At 38.3% G+C, this 23,946-nt stretch overlaps 1 protein-coding gene across 4 annotated transcripts in view; it reads left to right on the forward strand.

Annotated features, from left to right (window-relative positions):
- The first annotated feature begins 887 nt into the window (after positions 1-887).
- LOC117294584 (glycerol-3-phosphate acyltransferase 1, mitochondrial-like) overlaps positions 888-23,946 on the forward strand; it is a 28,089-nt gene continuing 5,030 nt past the window's right edge. Inside the window, exons 1-17 of one of the 4 annotated variants that reach the window (XM_033777058.1) lie at positions 888-946; positions 9,167-9,362; positions 10,077-10,196; positions 11,597-11,664; positions 13,302-13,415; positions 13,800-13,843; positions 14,602-14,704; positions 18,282-18,378; positions 18,835-18,971; positions 19,271-19,367; positions 19,580-19,628; positions 20,105-20,185; positions 21,200-21,282; positions 21,665-21,778; positions 22,506-22,689; positions 23,009-23,079; positions 23,382-23,712. In XM_033777058.1, coding sequence (XP_033632949.1) covers positions 9,183-9,362; positions 10,077-10,196; positions 11,597-11,664; positions 13,302-13,415; positions 13,800-13,843; positions 14,602-14,704; positions 18,282-18,378; positions 18,835-18,971; positions 19,271-19,367; positions 19,580-19,628; positions 20,105-20,185; positions 21,200-21,282; positions 21,665-21,778; positions 22,506-22,689; positions 23,009-23,079; positions 23,382-23,712 — 1,873 coding nt within the window. In that variant the 5' untranslated portion in view covers positions 888-946; positions 9,167-9,182. Of the gene's footprint in view, positions 947-5,706; positions 5,881-7,638; positions 7,654-8,645; positions 8,669-9,166; positions 9,363-10,076; positions 10,197-11,596; positions 11,665-13,301; positions 13,416-13,799; positions 13,844-14,601; positions 14,705-18,281; positions 18,379-18,834; positions 18,972-19,270; positions 19,368-19,579; positions 19,629-20,104; positions 20,186-21,199; positions 21,283-21,664; positions 21,779-22,505; positions 22,690-23,008; positions 23,080-23,381; positions 23,713-23,946 lie in introns of those variants that run through there. The other 3 variants (XM_033777057.1, XM_033777059.1, XM_033777056.1) reach the window with 3 other exon arrangements.

Raw genomic sequence — 23,946 nt, forward strand, 5'->3', positions numbered from 1 at the left:
TTATGCTAATCATTGTTTTAAGTAATAACTGCCTTTAAAGGACCATCGGCGCTCAACACCGCCCTCTTACAAAACTTATTCGTTAAATATTTTGAATAGACTATAAACCCAACTGTCTTTTAAATACACCTATAGTAGGCCTGATTTGCTAAAAATTACACGACCAAAGAAATAACCCTTCATATTGGGTACGGACCACACAACAGTATAACTCAATCAGATCAGTGAAACTTATTATAAGCCCATGTTTGCACCGAAAAAGAGGTAGAGTATAAACTAATTTTTGATTTTGGGGTTGTAAAAACAAGAGGCCCCTGGGCAGGCCACAATCGCGTGGACCTTAGTGTCGTGGGGTCTCGCTCCCCCCTGCCCATACCTGAAAATGTCAACAACCATGATAAAAATACAACAAGATATTACGCACAAAGAAGACAGACTCCCCCAACCGACGCTTAGCAAGACGACACCATGCGGCTCCATTCCAACACAGTGTCACCCAACCGCACGCCGGCCTGAAGACAACCAAACTAACAACTGGGTCAATACAAATGCACAGCCTACGTCATCAAGTTACTATTGCGACATAATTAACACGGATAATGGACATTACCCAAAAGCGTGTGAGTCTCCTAGTGCTGTCGGCAACCAATCACACGCCAATAAATAACCAATAAACATCAACTACGATTGTTATGTAAATTGGCGACTAAAAACTTACCCACAAAAATGGGGACGGGCGGAGGGAGGGTGGTTTTTGCACAACTTAGAGGGCCTATAATTATTATAAAAACATAATGATATTCTTGATTTAGCTGACTTTGATGTTTGCTGTGCGGGTAGACCCAATCTAGAGGGTTGTGCGTCCAACCTGCTAAGTCCGATGTGTAGTTTGATGCACGACACACTCGTTCCCCATTAAAGATCAGCAGCTCTAGCCAAACGTTAGGTGAGTTTAGAAACACGTAATTTATCTATTAATCTATTGACTTTTAAGAAAATTGTTTTATTGGATGGAACCGATAGCTATAGAATACTATAGTGCTATCGGACTGACACATTTCCTTATTTGAAATAAGTTAGTCCGTCACAATTTTTAAGCAGAATGATGCTGAATTCATCCATTCCTTTTAACATGACATCAGTATGAGAAACTGGCTATGTTTTTGCTTATTGCATATTAAAATAAGCCGGTTTGTATTGTATATGCGGTAAAACGGGGTTAGCGCTTTTGTTTTAGCGACTAGACTATTTCTACCTCCATGGACTAAGTAACAAAAAATACCAGTTGATCGTTCGGGTTAACAAAAAAGGGAGGGTGAGGGCCTATTGTTCTTTCTTTCTTTTTCTTTCAAAGGTGGCCGCCAATCATTTTTATTCGAACTGGCCACCAATATACTTCAGTTAAAGTCATCAGTGTAGTTACAAGTTTTTAAAAGATAGAGTAGACCTAAGTTTAATGAGAAATGTAATTCCATACAAGTTGTCTATTGGAAGAAAGAGAAAAAACACACTCAAAACCCGGATGTTGCCTCAAAAACGAGTGAGGGGGCAACCAACTGGTATCTATTTTATTTGGCCCTACAGCCGCCGTGATCATTTTCATTGGTCCGCCAACGAAATGGGAGGGATTTAAAAATTAATGTTAGCATTCGTCCTTTTGTTTGAAAATGAGTTTGTTTTATCAGTTTTCGGGAAAATCTCAACGACGCTAGGCCTATATAGACGCGGCCTATTATAACCTTTCTGAAGTTCACAGTTTATAAATTAGTTTTATTGTATTTTACCAATAGAAACAAATGTATACTTCGCCTAAGCCGGCCAATAAACTCAACTGAATATCATTGAAAATAAAGTCTTAACATTAAATAAAGTTGAATAACCTGTCAACGAAATTTAATGGAAATACTTGTTTAAAATGTTTTATATTTTGAGTTTTGGTTTTAGGGAGAAGCATGCGCGAACTTAAACGCGTGTTAATAAAACTGAAATGTATTTTGGCTGAAACTTATATATAAACTACGGAGCTCCATGAGTGCCATCCCACTTATTGAGATACTGACATAATTTATCTCATCAAGACGACTTATTTCGTGGTATAAGTTAACTTACCGACATATTTTATCTAGCTAAGTCGACTTATTCAAAACAATTAGTCGACTAAGCAACATAGTTTATCTCACCAAGTCGACTTAGATAAAACAAAAGGTCGACTTGCTGACATAATTTGTCTTGCCAAGTCAACTTACTGAGAGTACTAAGCCAACTTACCGACATAACTTATCTCGCCAAGTCGACTTAGATAAAACAATAAGTCAACTTGCTGACGTAATTTTTTTCAACAAGTCGACTTACTGAGAGTACCAAGTCGACTTACTGACATAATTTACCTCGCCAAGTCGACTTAGATAAAACAATAAGTCAACTTGCTGACATAATTTATTTCAACAAGTCGATTTAATGAGAGTACTAAGTCGACATACTGACATAATTTACCTCGCCAAGTCGACTTAGATAAAACAATAAGTCAACTTGCTGACATAATTTACCTCACCAAGTCGACTTACTGAGAGTACTAAGTCGACATACTGACATAATTTACCTCGCCAAGTCGACTTAGATAAAACAATAAGTCGACTTCCTGACATAATTTATCTCACCAAATCGACTTTATAGATAAAATGGCAAGTCGACTTACTGACATATTATCTCACCAAGTCTACCTAGATAAAATGATAAATGGACTTACTGACATAATTCATCTCAACCAGTCGACTAATTAAGAAGTTTACTTATACACAGCCTGCACACGTTGCAACGTGTGTGTATTGAGATTGCGAGTTAGGGCCCGCGTGATCGCTAATAATGTGGGGGCATTTTTCGTGCCTTGGATGCAGAAAAATAACCACAATCTAAGACTTGAATCCAGTCTACACCTCGTCCAACTCCGATTGTATTAGTCAATTCAGGCATCCTCTTCAATTTTATTTTATGTAACAAGCAAAATTATTAATTTACTGATTTTATTTAAAAAATGGTAATGGCTGTTAGCAAACTGCGTCCAACTAACACTACATGGTGTAGTACTTGCAAAATAGTGTTACTGGCCTGACGTTTTGACCCTACTAAATGGCTATGTGAGAAGAATGAGACAATAAATCATGAATTCAGTTCAAAAGGATAAAAGTTTGTTTTCGTCATATTATTCATCAAACTATAAGCCTTTACACAATTAAAATCTTCACAACAAAATGTATAATGGAAGGTACCAGACAGCACGTAACGGAGCCGAGTTGAAAAGTGACAATACCAAAGTGCAACCATCAGCCGTTGTCAAAAGGATAAAAAGGTTGTTGTCGCCACAACCAACCCCTTATATTCAACGAAACATGTGAATCTATTCACAAAACCTTGTAAAGAATATCCATGCATATATTTGTCAGGTGCATAAAATTATGTGCCACTATTGTACAGATGACATGTTCAAACATGTCTAACCATCAATTGATTTATGTCTTGGTTTCTGTAAGTCAACTTGTCGATATAAATTATATCAGTAAGTTGACTTATTATTTTATCTAAGTCGACTTGGTGAGATAATTTTTATCAGTAAGTTGACTTATTACTCTCAGTAAGTCGACTTGGTGAGGTAAATTATGTCAGCAAGTTGACTTATTGTTTTATCTAAGTCGACTTGGCGAGATAAATTATGTCAGTAAGTCGACTTAGTACTCTCAGTAAGTCGACTAATTATGTTATCTAAGTCGACTTGAAGATACATATTTTGTCAGAAAGTCGACTTAATATTCTCAGTAATTCAACTTGGCGAAATAAGTTATGTCAGCAAGTTGACTTATTGTTTTATCTAAGTCGACTTGGTGAGATAAATTATGTCAGTAAGTCGACTTATTACATTCAGTAAGTCGACTTGTTGAAAAAAATTATGTCAGCAAGTTGACTTATTGTTTTATCTAAGTCGACTTGGCGAGATAAATTATGTCAGTAAGTCGAGTTAGTACCCTCAGTAAGTCAACTTGGCGAGATAATTTATGTCAGTAAGTCGACTTAGTACTCTCAGTAAGTCGACTTGGCGAGACAAATTATGTCAGCAAGTCGACTTTTTGTTTTATCTAAGTCGACTTGGTGAGATAAACTATGTTGCTTAGTCGACTAATTGTTTTGAATAAGTCGACTAAGCTAGATAAAATATGTCGGTAAGTTAACTTATACCACGAAATAAGTCGTCTTGATGAGATAAATTATGTCGGTATCTCAATATGTGGGATGGCACTCCTGGAGCTCCGTAATAAACCATTCATCCATAATAAACACCTTGTTGGGGATTTGGGAGTCAGAATGTTACGCATAAAATGCAACCGGGAAAGAAATGCGACGAATAAAAGTGTTGAGCTTCCTTCCTATGGCCTAACAAAGGCCTTCTCTATCCTTACTCTATGGCCAAATACGAGTAGTATGCTAAAGGTGGCACTATGAAGCACATAATATTGGACGTATTATCCTTGCACGTCCTTTAGAAAAGAAAGTAATCCCTCACCCCCCCCCCCCCCGCCCTCTAAGCAATGTGTCAACAATAATGACTGTCCTTGGTATGTCAACCAACGCTCACGTATCTCCCCTGCCCCCCGTCCCGTCAAGGGTGCTTGGCTAGCTTGGCCAAGAGTAGACTTTATTTAAAGTCTGAGACTGCGGTCCCTCTGCATCAGCCACACAGAATCCTACACGCTCTATTAAAGGCAGTGGACACTATTGGTAATTACTCAAAATAATTATCAGCATAAAACCTTACTTGGTAACGAGTAATGGGGAGCTGTTGATAGTATAAAACATTGTGAGAAACGGCTCCCTCTGAAGTGACATAGTTTACGAGAAAGAAGTAATTTTTCACGATTTTGATTTCGAGACCTCAAGTTCAGAATTTTAGGTCTCGAAATCAAGCATATGAACACACAACCTCGTGTGACAAGGGCGTTTTTTCTTTCATCATTATCTCGCAACTTCAACGACCAATTTGAGCTCAAATTTTCACAGGTTTGTTATTTTATGCATATGTTGATATAAACCAAGTGAGAAGACTGGTCTTTGACTATTACCAATATTGTCCAGGTCTTTAATATTACCATGATGTTACGACCAGAGAATAATCTGACAGGGGGCGCTATTTCAGACAATCGGGCAGACTACGCACGACTTGAATTTCTCGTTTGACCTCTTTACTCTCTTACGTTGCTCGGGTTGAGCATGGGTGAAGAAAATAAAACTTATATATTTATTTCGTAACGCATGAAATAAATAAGTAAGGGTTTACTAAAATTGAATTAAAAATGAGAGGAAAAAGGGGTGGCAAGGGATTTGGGGAGGCGAGTAGAGCATGCACACTTCCAGTCTGACTTGTCTTGACGGTCTGAGCACACGAAGGCCGCCTTGACAAAAGACTAGTTTGTTTATGAATATTGTTGCAACCCTTGCCATGCACTGTGCATTGAGTGTGCATTGTACTTCCAGTCTGACTTGTCTTAACGGTCTGAGCACACGAAGGCCGCATTGACAAAAGACTAGTTTGTTTATGAATAAGTTGCAAACCCTTGCCATGCACTGTGCATTGAGTGTGCATTGCCTGAGCACGGCAAGCATAATAAGTCGGGTTCCTGTTTGCAAACACCGCGGTATTCGTGCGCATGAGTCAGGAGCATGTCACCTACCTCGGCTCTGGTCGTCAGCTGTTACATTTTTCCATAATAATGCGCAGGTTCAGAAATACAGTAACAGAAATGCAAGAAGATTACAAGAATAACTCATTTCTGAGCAACATTTACCAGTGCTTCTTTTCGCGTAGGACGTGATGCGGTAGTAAAGTGTATACTGGTAAGTTGTTGTTTTCATTTTAAAAGGTCTATTGACAAACGCACGAGACGAAATTCGTCGAGCCAAGTTAAAAAAAAAGAAGAAAGAAAGTTGTGTGATTTATTGCGTCATTACATGCATGTACTACTACTAGCTCCTCTGTACACAGATACAGATACAGAGTCCTTACAATTAAAGGCAGTGGACACTATTGGTAATTACTCAAAATAATTATTAGCCTAAAACCTTACTTGGTGAAGAGTAATAGGGAGAGATTGATGGTATAAAACATTGTGAGAAACAGCTCCCTCTGAAGTGACATAGTTTTTGAGAAAGAGGTAATTTTCCACGAATTTTATTTTGAGACCTCAGATTTAGATCTTGAGGTCTCGAAATCATATAAACGCACACAACTTCGTGTGAAAAGGGTGTTTTCTTCTTTCATTATTATCTCGCAACTTCGACGACCAAGTGAGCTTAAATCTTCACAGGTTTGTTATTTTATGTATGCATTATGTTGAGATACACCAAACTGTGAAGGCAAGTCTTTGACAATTACCAATACTACAATAGTGTCCACTGCCTTTAAGGCCAGTTTCTGGGGCGGAAAATTGTCTTCACAAATCCAGCATTTTCGTGAAACAATGCAGCTCCCGACCCAACGTTAAGAAATTCTCGTTTTGAATGACTCTCTCACAGTGTTGTCTGCTGCCGTGCATATGCGTTTACGTTCGCGTGCAAGATGCATGAATTCTTGGTCACCACATCGTGAATGTACAGCGTTACACATGGAAGACTGTGAGTGCACGAACAAAAATGGGAATTCCTTAACGTTGGGAGCTGCATTATTTTATGAAAATGACGGATTTGTGAAGAATTTATGACGTTCAAAACCCACCGCAGAAAAATATATGCTGCCATGAATGTGAATCTGTTGAAATTAGTGGCTGCTTGCAGGTAAGATTTGAGTTATGAAGCTTTGAAAATGTACCCTGATATCCAGGACGTCACTGTAGTACAATACGAAAGTGTAAGGCCGCCAGGGCTAATGCATGTACGTATATTGTATGTAGACTTGTTTTTGGTGGTGAACTAAATACATGTGTGTTTAAAACTACAAAAAAAAACTGAGGCACTGTAAACACGACTGCACGTTTCGTATGGGGTGGGAAAATGTCCGTATCCTGCCACCACTTTTCACTAATTTTTAAATAAATAAGTATTTTAGTTACTCAAAAATTTAAATGCGGTTGCACTAAATACCAACAACTCACGACCCCTCACGACAACTCACGACAACAATTTTTAAATGTACTTTAAGTTTAACAGAACATTTGATCATGTTAAAACCGTTAAATATATGCACAAGAGTAATATGCACCTTAATCACCTTCAAACTGGTGAAAGAATTATATTTTTAGTTTAAAAAAAAGTGTTTTTTTACCCCGAGTTTAGTGACCAACGGAAATATCCGCCGTGTTGTCTTTAAATGTACTTGGACGATTCCATTACACCACAGGGGTAGTTTCTGAGGGCTGAGTTGTAATTTTTTTTGGGGGGGGTTTTGGCTGCTGCTTTTTCTTTCTTGTAAGTAACTAAGCCGCCACTCTGGAATTCGAAGTTACAAGGGGAGATTTAAATATAATATTTTTGTCAACTCCATGAGACTGAGACTGAGAGGCACATAAAATGGTAATCATCTTGCATATTGTATTACCCCTGCGGTGTAATGGAATTGTCCAGGTACTTCGAAAGACAACATGGCGGATATTTCCGTTCGTTACTAAACTCGGGGTAAAAAACACTTTTTTTACAATTAAAAATACAATTTTTTCAACAGTTTGAAAGTGATTTAGGTGCATATGACTCTTAGTGCATGTATTTAACGGTTGATATATATTCAAATGTTCTGTTAAAGTGCTTTAAAAAAGTTATTGTCGTGAGTTGTCTTGAGGGGTCGTGAGTTGTCGGTATTTAGTGCGACCCTTTAAATGAGATATTCCTTTGACTTTGTTCAATTTACTTTTAACAATGCACAATCTGTGACTGGTACTCATTTCTGCTTAGCAAAAAGCATTTTTTTCCCCTGCTTTAAAAGCAACTCTATGAAATTGGGCCTTGGTCCTACACAAGATTTAAGCACACAAATGTGTTATCATGACAGATATGTTATATTTGAATACTCTGTTGATAAATTTGTTTAAAATTTACGACCATAATGTGATGCGCCATAATTTGTAGGAGTAGTTTATAACACAACCACATACATTTACATGACACTTGACATTTGAACCTTGGTGGTGTTGCCAATAGTGATACTTTTGTATTCAAATTTGGAGGTCAATTAATTGTCATTGTGGTGGAGGTGTGTTGGGGGCTTGTGGCTTTTCGATAAATCATGTATTGTGTAACAACCCGTGTGTAGTATTTTTGTTGTGTGAAATTGCTTAGATGGCAATTTTGTTTTTGAATACATGTACATTTATGTATGACGGTTCACATGTGCTGGGCCCAATTTCATCAAGCTGTTCCATGTAAGCAACACTTGACAAATTTCTAAACCAAGATGAGTAGGAGACCAGTCGCAACAATTGATAATCTGTGGAACTTTCTAGTAGCAATGGTACACACACATTGTACTGACCAGTCTGTGAGTTGGCTGGAAAGCCACAATGGCCCAAACTACCTTTGACCACAATGACAATGAAATGACCTTCACATTTGAATACGATAAGTACATCGCATTGGCAACCTCAGCAAGGTTCAAACAAAGAAAGGAATCATGTCTTTAAATACTGTCACATAATATGTAAGTTTGTCAAGTCTGATGTATTAGTAACCTTAGGCGAGATGGTATTTACAGATGAGTTATAGCTTATTGGATTTACCTGATCTGTGTAGTTGTTTTCTCTTTCCAAAAAATATACATGTATTTGGATTTGTCATGACTCATAATGACCCCTAATATAAACCCTATTTGTCTGTCCTTGAGTGCCAGGTACATTTATGAGGGGACAATGTTTGGTTTTATTTCATTAACCTTAAAGAGAATGTTGTTCAAGGCCATGTTGTTGATTGTTTATTAGTTTGTACCCTCAGTGTCTGGCCTTGTCTAAAGGCAGGCACCAGAAGTCTGATGCATGCTGCCAGGGAGGTTTACATGTAGCTGTGATTCCCAACCTTGGTTCCCTTTCCTACTGTGTCTTTGAACTTAAGCTAATCAAGGGACGCAGGTGTCAGGCTTTTTTAAAAGAAACTTCTACAAAAAGTGAGTCCAATTCATGAATGTTCTACCAATATCTTGCAGGAAAACAATAGTCGAAATGGATTTGAAGAAAATGGAAGAAGTGTACCGGAAGTGGGAGAACAAATCTGGGACCGCTCCACACACAACTACCACGTGCATGAGTGGAAACGAACGCTTGAGGGATAAATTTAGGGAAGATCCACCCCTGGAACGACAAAGGAGAAGGGCGCGGAAAAGGTCAGGACCGCCAACTCTGGTAAGTGTGTTTTAAATGTTTTTATCTTATTGCTTTTGTTCCAGCTGTCACCAAACTGTATCAAATAGCCAAAACCCTGAATCTTTAGCCCCCCAATTTTTTTATTTTAGTGTGTGAAAATTGTTTGTTCAAAGGTCTTCTCACTGGCAACCCTGCTAAAAATAGTTGTTGTTAATTTTTAAATCAATTATGAAATCTTTAGTTCCAAACTTTGAAAAAAACCAATGTTCTTGATCTTGACAGGAGTGTACTAAATGATCTCATCTTCTATTAACCATCTTGATAGTGCATTTGTTTTAAAGACAATGGACACTATTGGTAATTGTCAACGACCAGTCATCTCACTTGGTGTATCTCAACATTGCATAAAATAACAAACCTGTGAAAATTTGAGCTCAATTGGTCGCTGAAGTTGTGAGATAATAAGGAAAGAAAAAAACGCCCTTGTCACAAGAAGTTGTGTGCTTTCAGTTGCTTGATTTCGAGACCTCAAATTCTAAGTCTGAGGTCTCAAAATCAAATTGGTGGATATTACAAGAGGGAGCCGTTTCTCACAATGTTCCGTCAACCTCTCTCAAGTAAGGTTTCATGCTAGTAATTATTTTCAGTAATTACCAATAGTGTCCACTGCCTTTGATCTGAAGACATCTTGTGTAGAACAGTCTAAACAAATTGAAAACATGACATAGATATTGTTTTTGTGTGTGCGTGCAGGATTTAGTTCCAGAGCTGGCACGCTTCAAGACAACCCCACCAGCCTACTATGAGCCAGTTGCATCAGTGCGGAGGCCATTTATGGGACAATGCTGCCCTAATTGTAGCAGTGGTAGGAGGGTATGTATAGTCCTTAATGTTTCATTTATTTAATCAGTCTACATAATAATAGTATAGGCTTCGTATGTAGCGTGCATAACCATCACTCAGGGACGCTCAAGGCACTTTAACCTACAGTTTTTTCTTGCAAGGTATGTGGGACTACATGAAACAGTATGCCTAAATTGGTAAATTTGGGGTACCTCACATTGTAAAAACTTGCGTTACTTGGCCAACAGATTATCACACAAGAACGTGGTTCAATTTCATGCCACTGCTTACCACTGATGAATTCTTTGCTTACAGCCAATAGAATCATGTGTTTTATAGGACCCCATAAGCGTAGAATTTGGTGGTAGGCATAGTGATAAAAGCACAACAAATTTCTACTTACTGGAATAAGGTCACCAGCCAAGATACCATTCTGCATGTACCGTCAGTGACTGGTTCCTTGCCAATAGTTGCTTAGTATTTTTTAACAGTTTTTTTTTTGCTTGTGTGCGTACGTACACCATGTTACTAGGCATCCTAGTACTAGTGCAGAAATTCCGTGCTTTCACAGTAGTTGTATAATGGTGATCGCAATCGCAGAATTCCACAGTACGCAGAGCCATGAAACTGGGCCTAGATGGTTTTAAACGTGCTTAGAGACAAATAACCTTACGGTATTGCTCTATCGTGTAACAAAGGCACTTAGAGTGGCTGTTGGGTGCATGATTGAAGTGTGGTCTGAAACTACTGTATGGAGTGTTTTAATTGTGGGTAAATTGAAGTGTGGCCCTGAAAACAGCAAGTGATGGCCATGAGGAATTACATGAAGGTCTGAAGGCCATAATGGGTCAGGTTATTATGGGTCAAGCCATTATTATGTTAGGGTCATGCTCCCCTCCAAAAAATAAATAAATGATAAGATACAAAATATGTTATAATGAGTAGGGTAGATAACCTTAGCTTTCGATCCAAACCTGACCTTCTTCAGAGGCATAAAACAAGTACAAACAACAACATATCCATTTATAGAAGAAGAGAGGATGAAGGGATTAAGGGAAGGATCCAGAAACAAAATTACATGATTTACCAAAAAGGTACTCACCTCTATGCAACTTGTCTGTAACTGAATTTTGATTTGTGGGATGGGATATAAAACAAATTCCATACACTTTTTTGCAATCAAATTAATGATCAGATTTATAAAGTACACATTAAGTTTGATAAAATCTTGTTTTCAGTTTGCAGGTGGCCATGGCCTCTGTTGTCCCTTGTTTTGACTTTTGTGACCCTTCAAAGATAATTCAATAGAACTGCCCTTGCAAAATTGAAACGGCCTTGCCCTCAAAGAATCACAAACAAATTACAGGCCTAAAGAAAGACTTATTTACTTTTTACAATAAATAGTTGTTTTTATTTGTGTTTTTTGGCAGGATATGATATTCACACCCGACATACCGGCTATGGGGTTACGCAATGTTCTGCAATTTAGAAGGCCAAGGTACGTGCAGATAGCATGATATGTATTTGAACATCAGTATAAGAGTAATCACTCAAAGCAGCCAAATCCTGTTGAACCCTTTTGGGTGCAAAATCCCACTCTTACCCACTAAATACATGTCACGGCAACAAATTGATCTGCAAAAGGTACCAAAACCCTTTAAAGACACTGGACACTATTGGTAATTGTCAAAGACCAGTCTTCTCACTTGGTGTATCTCAATTTGAGCTTGATTGGTCATCGGAGTTGCGAGATAACAGAGAAAAAAAACCAACCTTGTCACACGATGTTGTGTGCTTTCAGATGCTTGATTTTGAGACCTCAAATTCTAAATCTGAGGTCTCGAAATCAAATTCGTGGAAAATTATATCTTTCTCAAAAACTTTCAGAGGGAGGCGTTTCTCACAATGTTTTATATTATCAACCTCTCCCCATTACTCATTACCAAGTGAGGTTTTATGCTGATAAATAAAAAAAGACAGTTGGAAAATGCCCGTTACTTGCTTTGAGTGGATATTGCAAACGACTTTTGACCATTGTTTGTCTCTTAGCCCTTGACCAGACACATTAAGCACACATAACTCAATATCCTGATGCGAAACAGTGTGACAAATCCAGCTGCAATATCCTGCCGAATATCCTTTGCACATAATACCATGCCAGACATGTGGTAACTTGGGCGAGGTGTGTTATTATGTTTTACCCTAACACTGATTTGGTAAAGCACTGTATACTCTGTACCTCCTCGAGTTCTGCAGAAAAATATCCATTGGCATATTACTTGGGTGCGTGGGATTCGAAACTCATGACCCTTGCATTGCTAGAGAGCAGATTATTACTATCTAGACCACCGAGATTGCTCTGTAGCTACAGTTCAAATCCTATATGTTAGCAGTGGGTACCGCATCAACATTTGACAGCATTCACAATTAGTTCACCTTGTTGTGTACATGTACATGTAACTGTCAACCCAAACCACAGGCAACTTAGGTTATGAAATAGTTCTGTCACAAGCTGAAACAGCGCACTCACTTATGTAAATGAGGACATATTATTGGGCGAGAGTTGTGCGCAGCAAAGACACTCTTGCAGGTTTCCATTCGTTGACCTCAGCAATTGCAGCCATTCAATGGGTCTATAGAAGAATCTGGGCCCAGAGTTGCCCTGAAATCTGGGCCTAGAGCTGTTTTAAGCACAAAATGTAGATAAGCATAACAAAACTGTGCTAACCAGAATAGGGTTACCAGCCAAACTATCCAATTGCTGACTGATATCCTGCCATTTCTGCTTGTTAGACAATAGATCGATCCAGTAGGCTCTGCCCACGACGCATGTGTGAGCAGGAACACGTGGGGCTCTCCAATGCCTTTCTGCACAACTCTGTCGCGTGCGCCAAGATACGCGCACGCATGTCGGACCTTCGTTGCATTGTGATTGGTTAATACGCAATGGGGCGGAGCTTAATGGATCGGTCTATTGTAAGGCAGTATTTTTTAAGTAACAGCTCTCTGTTTTTGGCCTAGAAAATGTCTATTACTACAAGCTCTAAGAAATACACCCCAGAATGTTGCGTGTTAATAAAAATATATCTATTATAAGACAGTTGGTGAGAATTTGCGTCTTCTTTGCCTCAACAGGAGTAGCATCATAGCTCGTATTTTCCCACACCTTTATGTGGCTTACACTGAAGGGATCAACTATGATTACCCATCGAGGGGTTGTCTGGCACAGGAGGTCCTTGGAAGCAGGAGGTATAAAAGAAATCACACACATCAACCAAATAAATATTCCATTACTGTTAATCTCTGAATTCGCTATAATAAACAGGACTTTTATAAATCGCTTTTTATTAGAGGATACAAAGCGCTGTCCCTGCAAATTATGAAATACATGTTGCATCATAATAATAATGTGCACAAATCACCCCTGCTTGGTGTTCAAGGCGCATTAGAACCAAAAAAACTTAAAAGCAAACTCAACATAGTTAAAAGGTTATCACCCAACTGTTATTACATTTTCAAAAATGAGTGGATCAACAAAGTTGAATGAAAATGTTTTTCCCAAAAAAAACATATTTTTAGCATGTGAAATGAATTTAAACATTTATAACTTACTTTTACCCTTTTTGTCTGCAGGGTGTATTCTGCAATAAACAAAGCTGCCTTTTCAGACTCTGAAGGTGAGTGATTAGTTACATTAAATCTATTACACTCACAAGAGCTTCTGTATGTATGTTTTTTGTTTCTGATTTTCGTTTTTTGGGGGGAGGTCAGAGATTTCCTCCACATAATTTGTTTTGAGGTGTTTTTATTGCCTATCATAATGTTGTGTTGTAATGCCGTATGTTGAGGGTTCAGCTCTGTACGTTGCTATGACATTTTCCCCACAGTCTTCACACAGTCTTGGGAGGCAGATTTGACCATTCCAGCCATCTTGGCTACCACTGATAAAGACAACAGAATGATTTTCCCAGCTCTACAGCAAGCACACACTCAATCCTGGGCACATCTCAAAAGCAATGTCCTGGTCAGATTCGCCAAGGGTTTTAAAGGCACTGGACACTTTTGGTAATTGTCAAAGACCAGTGTTCTCATTTGGTGTTTCCCATCCCAACATATGCATAAAATAGCAAGTCTGTGATTATTTGGTAACCAAAGTCGCAAGAAAAATGAAAGAAAAAACACCCTCATTGCACAAACAAACTTGTGTGCTTTCAGATGCATAAAAGAAGGCTTCAGCTTAAGTCTAAATTATTATTTTATTGAGAAATTACCTCTTTCTCAAAAACTATGTAACTTTAGATTGAACTGTTTCTCACAATGTTTTATACCACCAATAAGCTCTCCATTGCTTGTTACTAAGTAAGTTTTTATGCGCTAGAGTTATTACCAATAGTGTCCAATGCCTTTAACATTTTGATATTTTTCTTCCTTGAAGGCAAGACAGAGGTGAAGTACCAGAGTGAGTTGCAGAGACATGCCGTCCGAGCAGGAAGGGTTCTTACCAACATGGCCTCCTCCATCTCCAACCTCTTCTTGAGGTAAGTCTCCAATTCCATGTTATTTTCATTCAGTAAAATTTGTTTCAAGGCTGTCATACAATACAATAATAAGGGAATCAATGTGTGGTGAAGAGGTTTTCAACTAGTGGTTTAAACCCGCGCCGAGGCCTGGTTTTTGATAGTTTTACAGAGACGAAGTCGAGGTAAATTATCAAAAACCAGGTCTCGGCGGGTTTAAACCACTAGTTGAAAACTGATTCAACACACTTTGATTCCCATTCATAAATACCTGTTCGGTCAAAAAACATCAACACTTCTTGGTCAAAAGGTAAAATAAATGCAAAAATTAAAATTCTTCAATGATTTCTTTCAACACAACACCTCTCCAGCTATGAAATGGTAAGGCCCTCGGGTAAACAACTCCTTATAAGGAGATGATGTGCACGACGCGCGTATCGCGTGATGTGGCACAACTGTTTCAGCCGTTGCTCTCGACCAATAGGAATGAAGAAACTGTCTTATAAGCACTGGGGAAAGCTCTCGTGTCACGCCCTTTGTTCCCTAACCTGTGGACAGAAAAAAATTTAGTATGGTACAACCAAAGTACGGTAACGTGTACAGAGGACAAACAAAGGCATGGGACAACTAGGACAGACGAACACATGTAGGTGTACCATCAATAAACACTTATGTTTGTTTCTATGTGAAAATTCCATCTATTTTGTCTATTTCTATGTGCAAATTCGATCTAAAAGACTGCAAGTCTAGTGTGTTCTCGATTTAAAGGAATTGTTAAAGCTTTTCGGGGACCCTTAATTGTTGGAACTATTGCATCAGAGATAAAGATTTGTTTGTTTAGACTCAAACACCAGTGTGCGATAAGCAATGCTTTATGTTTGCTTTTGAGATGTTTGGAAAAACGTCCCTGTGCTACGTTGGTGAGATACGATTTTTGAAGTCTATTTTAGTTTCAGTTTCAAATGTTATTTCTCGTTTAAAGTCCAGACAAATAATCCTCTCATCAGGGAACTTGAACAGATCAACTCTGATAACAACAATTTTGTTTATTTACTTAGTAATTAATTCCTGAGTGTTTACGTCTGCCATCTTATCGGGATATTAATTGAGTTGTTTACCTGCCGTCTGGCAATGTGGGTGTTCTTATATTTTTGCTCAGTGTATATGTCTTTTGGGGAATTTCTTGATGTATGGGTCAAGTTTCATGAACAGGAAAAATTGCAACAAGAAAAAGTTTTTGCTGAGCAGAAAGTCTTGCATAGCTATAATGTTGCAATTATTATTATTCAATTGTTCTAGTCGGCCTTTGGCAAGCTCCCTGTTGAATAGCTATAATGTTACTGCTATTGATTCTTTAACTGTTCTACTCTTGGCCTATGTTGTCAAGCTCCCTGTTGCATAACTTATGTTGCAATTATTGATTGGTTACGTGAAGCTTCTCTTCACTGCTGTCACCAATTCAAGGCTCTAACATGCCAATGGCTGCAAGTACAAAGGGCGAATAGCTGATCATGTTCTAAGTTTAATCAAAAAACCTCCTTAAAGCCAGTGGACACTATTGGTAATTGTCAAAGACCAGTCTTCTCACTTGCTGTGTCTCAACATATGCATTAAATAACAAACCTGTGAAAATTTGAGCTCGATTGGTCGTAGGAGTTGCGAGATAACTATGAAAGGAAAAAACACCTTGTCACACGAAGTTGTGTGCTTTCGGATGCTTGATTTCGAGACCTCAATATCTAAACTTGAGGTCTAAAAATCAAATTCATGGAGAATTACTTCTTTCTCGAAACTACATCACTTCAGAGGGAGCCGTTTCTGACAATGTTTTATACTACCAATCTCTCCCCAATACTCGTTACCAAGTAAGGTTTTATGCTAACAATTATTTTAAGTAATTACCAATAGTGTCCACTGCCTTTAATACAACAGAAATAGGGTGTTCCATCCAATATTTTGTAAACTGTAAAGAACAGAGTCATCAACAGTTGTTGTTTTATAAAGTTTACTATAAAAAAAAACACACAGTAATAATAAAATGAGAGACAACCAACCAAACACCACAACAAACTTTTCATAAATCTGGGCTGCTCTAGAGTGTCGCCTTAACCAGTGGTATGGCCATTTTTGGAAACCCAGGCCTGAGCTTGGGCTCTGGCTTATGCACCAGCTTAGGCATTCTTCCGCCCGGTCCAATTTGCTTGTTTGAGATTCCATAAGTTGTACTAGTTTTTTTAAAGGTTTTTGGTTCTTTCTTTAGTCCCTGTGAAGAGGTAAGGATCATTTATTAGCAACCATAATCGGGTTGGATTCTTTATTAAATACATTCAAAGTTACAAGTACATCACATAAACTTTAAAACCAAGATTTGGACTGACACTTCGAACAAGAATTATTTTACTGATGTGTTGCAAGTGAGTTTTGATCAGACATGCATCAGGCACGCACTGTATATTGTTAATATTCAAGTTCGATTGATTGTGACTAAAAGTCTAGCCATTGAAGGTCACTCGCTACAAACGAAACTAGTCCCCAGACAACAAAAGCATACTTCAGAGTTTATCTGATAATGGATAAACTAAGCGTCGCATTGGAATTCTTTGAAAATTTATTTGAGTATTGTAGAGTGATGTAATGTAAAGGACTTTAAAGAGAGAGTAAACCTTAAGTAATTTACTTGAAACTATCATGTGGGTAGAGGTTCTTGTGGAATTTCAACATTCTGCTTTACTGCATATAGTAACACCAACTTCTCCATGCATTGATTATGGTGTGAGCAGTAACAGTGATTCAAGCCTAGAATATATTGAGTAGGAGACCTCAGACAAATGCCTATTGTCTATTTACAGAGAGAACCCTATTGATCAATGGTAATTAGGGACCATTGTTTCCTGCCCGACTACCTGGAAAAGAAGAACTTTTGTTGTTGGATCTATTCAGGAGTTACTTTCTTGTACATAGCATGTCCTTGGCTGGTCTGCATCATTGCATCTGATTATTAAGTAGGTTGCGCAGACAGCTTAAGGTTTTTTTTTGTAATACAATAAGTAATGGCCACTCACTCACTGATCCCCTGCCACTATTGGGCAATGAATTGATTTATTGGAGGTATTTACTTGCCAACCCTGTTTGTTAAAAATTGTGAATCTTGCCAAGAGGATTAAAGCAGTTTGACTTGATTGACACTTGCTGGTACTAGTATTTTTAAACAAAAATTGAGATTTATATTGTTCACCCTTAAATTGTGCTGAACATGTTTTTAAGTGCACAGAATGGAAGAACAAGATACAGAAACACAACCTGTTCACCCAATCCAGGTTTGATGTCTCAATTTTCTATTCTCTGTCTATTTTCCTGTAATTTTCCTTTTGGTTGCCATTAGTATAGGATGAATGTCAGGCCAGTATGCTTCGTTTTTGCAAGGGTACCAAGGCATTTCTCCTCGGTAAAGGGCACCCTAGCATGAGAAATTAAGGGCACCAAGCCAACAGCCAGGGGGCATTCGCCTTTGTTGCCTCCATGAAGTATTGGGCCTGGAACATTGTGTGAATTGAGAACAAGTAAATGCTTATTTTATTGTATTTTTGTTTGGTTCTAGAATAACGGGCTGGTTTCTGCTGAAGGTTCTTGGTATGATCCTGTTCAGTGTGCAGGTCCATCAGGGTCAGCTGGAAATGCTCAAACGAGCATCAAAGGTTTGAATAACTTGTGTCTCATTTAAGCATTTCCACAGTGGCTCCCCAGAGATTTACAACAGATTATTAGAAATCATATTATTTTGCTGTATGACTTTAAGAGATCTGCAGCCGATTTCAGGAAACGTTAGGATTAAACCTATCTCCTCATTCTAACTTAGGATGGGCTTAGCGTCCTACATCTATGGACACAGAACCCGCCCTAAGTCCTAAAGATTAATCCTAAGATAGGAAGAGTTTTTTGAAATCGTCAACAGGGCTCAATTTCATGGCTTTGGTTACCATTAGCATAATTGGTGCTCACTGAAGCAGAGGTCTCCACGCTTTTTGAATTTCAAAAAATATTTTTGTTTTTATGGTGTGCTTATTGATATCTAGATTGTGGAAATTAAATATAAATATAATGTTGTGTGATCCAGTTTTAAAACCAATCTATTTTGCCATGTCTCTTAACAGGCGGGGATTCCGCTAGCAATCTTACCCACCCACCGGAGTCACTTGGACTACATTCTTATGTCCTTCATTCTATATATTTACGGAATCAGGGTACCGTTCATAGCGGCTGGTGACAACCTCAACATACCAGTCTTTGGGTAAGAGTGAAGAGATACCTAATTTATTTAATTTTATTTTGTCCTCTTCTTCACAGTGTCCATTGTCTAATTACTTTCTTTCATCAAGCTTAACAACATAATAACTTAAATTGTTTTGTTTTTGTACCTTAACACCGACTTGTTTGAAGCACTGTATAATATGTACTTTCTCCAACTCGGTGGACAAAAAAAATCCATAGGGAAGTCACTTGGGTTGGATTCGAACCCACAAACTTATTTCATTGATCTTCTTGATTTAACTTTTCACTCCTGCTTTTTCGTTGTTTTTCATTTTCAAGTTGGATTATGAGGAAGCTTGGAGCTTTCTTCATCAAGAGGAAGTTGGATAAGGAAGTTGGCAAAAAGGATCATGTCTACAGGGCTTTATTACACACAGTGAGTACAGTTGGTGTCAGAGGTGGGATAACAGTCGATGGGCTTGTCTTTTACTCCACATTGTGACTCTTACCTGTGCACAACAAGTTTTGCTCTGTTATTGAAAACAATTTAAACCTATATTTGTGTAAAAATTCATAAATTATTCACTTTGGAGTATATCATAAGTTGTGTAAATTGTTTTCACATTATTTGTTTGTTTCTTTTTGCAGTATATGGAGGAGGTGTTGAGGAGCAATCAAAATATTGAATTTTTTATAGGTGAGTACAAGCAATTTTATTTGGAGGGACAGATCATACATTTTTATTATTTTTTTATATATTTTATTTTATTTTAATACCTTCATTGCTCAAATACATAAACAAAATACATCGGTGAAAAAAGGAAACCCCAAATTGGCACACAGGCCCACTAAATGGGGACCCTTGTTCACACATCAAAACCGAAAGACAAGGGACAAGCACAACTACAAGCAAACAACCGTAGAAAAAAAAGAAATACTATGGAGTGGAAACTTATTAACTTATACTTTCAGGCATTGTTGTCTTAGAGAAACAGGCATTTTTAGGCATTGTTGTCTTTGAGTTACAGAAAGACACTTCTGAAGTGAAATGAAATTTTTCCGGATCTCCATTTTGGTATATATCAGTTGCCTAGGTCTATGCAATGGCTACGATGAAATAAGCTGTTCCCTTGTGCTATTTGATGACATCCATAAATATATATTATATTTCAGAGGGAGGAAGATCAAGAAGTGGAAAAGCTCTTGCTCCGAAAGGGGGATTATTGTCGGTGATTGTTGATGCATACTTGGATGGTAAGTACCATGTATTGTGTTAATCAGTTAGCGCTGGGTTTCAAATACCCTGCCAAGTGATTATTTGCATTTTAAAGGCACTGGACACTATTGGTAATTACTCATAATAGATATTAGCAAAACCCTCGTAACGAGTAATGGGGAGCTGTTGATAGTATAAAACTTTGTGAGAAACGGCTCCCATTGAAGTAACGTAGTTTTTGAGAAAAGACTGATTTGCAGAAATTTTAATTTTGAGGTCTTAGAATTAGATTTTGAGATTGAAAGCGCACAACTTCTTGTGACAATGGTGTTTTTTCTTTCATTATTTACTTGCAACTTCGACGACCAATAGAGCTCAAATTGTCAGGTTTGTTATTTTATGCATATGTTGAGATACACCAAGTGAGAAGACTAGTCTTTGACAATTACCAATAGTGTCCAGTGTCTTTAAAAATCGTCAAAGAAACAGCATTGAAAATCTCTTTTGCTTATTGTAATTACTGCAATTAAAGCACCACATCATGATGATGTGTTTTTTCCTTGAAATGTTTGTGATGTTGAGTTGGATACCTGTTTCTTATACTCAGTCCAACAAGAGCAATGTGTTAATTTATATCTAGACTTGAACATCTGTCAACAGAATCTGTTGACCTTAGCCTCATAGTTCATGACTCACTACTTAAAGGCAACATCACTGATTGCTTTTGACCAGATTCCTAAATCCTACTAATAAGGAAGGTCATTAGTGGACTAATATGTCAGGCTTACAGCGTTTCAGCTGTTCGGCTGATTAAGGACACAAATTTCAAGACTAAGACTCGAACCCACACTCTTCTGATCAGAAACATCCACAGCTTGAGTCAAGTGCTTTTAACCGATCAGCCATGACACGCATGACACGCAGTCATTACATCACATTTTGCTAAGCAATGATTAACCTTAGTTGTTTGTGAAATGGAGCACCAGGGGGAGTCCCTGACCAATTTGCCACACCTGTCTAAATAATCTGTGATCAATATTGTGTTGTTCCAGGTGTGATTTCAGATGCTTTCATTGTTCCTGCTTCAGTTAGCTATGAGAAGATACTAGATGGCAACTTCAACAATGAGCAGATGGTAAGTCAGACTCATACAGCATTACAATCAAGATATAATGATAATAATAAACTACAGCATTTATAAGGCGCACTTTACAACAACAAAAAACATTCAAAGGCGCCGGTTTGGAAGAAGTTAAAGATTAAGTTAAAGTATTGTCAAGATGTTGGATTGCAAGCATGAACAAGTGTGGTTTAAGTTTCTGGTGGAAGAGAGTAATGTTGTCTATTTGTCTGAGGTATTCGGGAATTGAGTTCAAGAGTCTAAGTACTGTTATGCAGTTCTTACTCTTACCCTGATGTGTGATAACACTGTACACTCAGAACTTTCCTGAGTTCTGTGAACAAAGTCACAGGCGTATTACCAAATTTTTCTTGTGTTCTTTTGTGTTTCTCTACAGGGTCGCCAGAAGAAGAAGGAGACATTTTGGGCAGCCATCGGAGGAGTTTTTACTGTTTTCGCATCCAAATTTGGACACGTTAGGGTTGGCTTTGCCGAACCCTTTTCCCTAAAGGTAATATCTTTGAAGCTGCCCCTTCCTCAAGTTGAGATTAAGTTGTCCTCCAATGAATCTAGCCAGTAGCATTGGACTTGAAGGCTTCTGAGTCATAGTTATTTAGTTAACTTTTTTAATTACAGGCATGTGCCATTGGCTTATTATCCTTGCTGTTTTGTTTTGTATTGTTCTTTTTGTCATGCCGAATAAATAATAAAATCAATGATTTCACTCGAGGGGGAATTGCAGAATTAAACAAACGGTGACTCAAGGTAACTGGTGCCTAGAACACCCAGCAGGGTGGATATGTGCTCACTACAAGTCTTTATTATTATTGTCATTCATATTATTTTAAACTAGAACTTCAACCTTGGAAACCTCACAAAACCTTGCTGCTTACCTCCAGTTACCGCCTCAAGCCTGTATGCTTCGTTTTTGAAAGAGTAAGGACACCAAGGCATTTTCTCCTTGGTAAAGGGCACCCTATGAGGAAAGTGTAATTTTCTATGGCAATGACCAGGGGGCATGGAGGCAATCGTCTTGGTTGTGCTCTGCATTTCAAACATTGTAATGTGTACTTTATTGTTACTTCATTGCATTGATACTTTCTCTTTGTCATAATGTGTAATGTGGTTTTTTAATGGTTTGATATTTTAATTATACATTGTCTTGCGCCAATGAACAGCTTTGTCTAGAATTGGAGCATTATAAATTAATTTTTATTATTTATATTATTATTATACAGGAATATCTTGAGTCTGCTCAGATGCCGTCTCCCGTTCTGAGTGACATGTCATCCGTCCTTGGCTCGCCTCGTTCTCATCCCACCTTGAAGAAGACTGCCAGTGATCATTCTTTGTATGGCACCGATGTCGTCGTGGAAGATCAGAGACAACTTGTTAAGGGCCTCGGGGAGCATATTGTGCATGGTCAGTTACTTAAAATGAACAACCATCAAAAGTCTCCAAACTGCCATTTCATTCTCAAAAGTGCACCCTTGATGACACATCATTTGTTCTATCCATTTTTCACTGTACTTAAGAGTTTCCCTTAGAATTTGTACACGAAGGGTCTTGTGGCGCACCTCAGTCTTAAGAATTTCCCCATGGAAACCCTTCCTCCTCCCCTTTTTGTTTTGTCCTTCGTCTCCATTAGGTACTGAATATAAACAAACATAACCAGCCTACACCCACACTTATAGTGTCCATATTCGACAGACAATTATATCTCTGCATTCTTTTATTGCAGATGCTGTGAGAGTCCACACTATTATGAGCACAAATCTAGTGGCGTTTCTTCTGATGACGAAACATCGGCAGGTAAGTCTCGAGTTGTGTGTACATCCAAAGCTACCGCTTCATTTTGGTTGGGTGAGAAGCTATTAAAGTGTCTTGCTCAAGTGACACAAGTGTCATGACTTCAATTTGAACCCACACCCCAATGACTCATTTTAGGGGTAATTTTTATCAAAGTCGCCAACACTTAATTTAGTTAAAAAAATTCTGGATGTTAATTATTGGCCTGTCATTTAATTCTTAAACCTTGTGAATGGAACATTCATGGTAAACAGTTATTGGACAAGCCTGTGAATTATTACAAGTTTTATTCCTCCTTTTTCTAGGGTATTGAGATCAACAAATTTGCAGAAGAAGCAGAATGGCTGAAAGGAGAGATCATCGGGCGGGGCCGAGACATCGGTTTCTCCGGTGAGATGCTGGTCGTCGTCAAGCACGCCCTCTCTGTCATGGGCGGCGATCTCGTGTCTGTTGAGAAGCACAACATCAACCCGGATGTGGTCAATGAGGCCATTGAGAAGAAAGATAAGACAGAGACCGATGAGGATGAGAAGATGGAGATGATGGTCGTCCCCAACATGGCACTACCGAGGGTCTTTGAGCTGAGCTACTACAGTAACTCTGTCATCTCCGTCTTCCTTATGGAGTCCATTCTTAGTGAGTTCAAAATATTGATACAGACATGGACCTAATTTCATAATGCTGTTAAGCAGAAAAGTCTGCTGAGCAAATTTCTTTGCTAAGCAAGAAACGAGTGGGTCAAAGTATTGATACGGACATTCCTTAAACCATCTCAGCTCCCTGCGGAGTATACAGCCTGTGCTGCCAAGTATGTAGCATACTGAGCTAAATCCCTCACAAGAACAATCTCTGCCCTCATGTACCCATTTA

This window comes from Asterias rubens, chromosome 9 (genome assembly GCF_902459465.1).
Source record: "Asterias rubens chromosome 9, eAstRub1.3, whole genome shotgun sequence".
NCBI lineage: Eukaryota > Metazoa > Echinodermata > Asteroidea > Forcipulatida > Asteriidae > Asterias > Asterias rubens.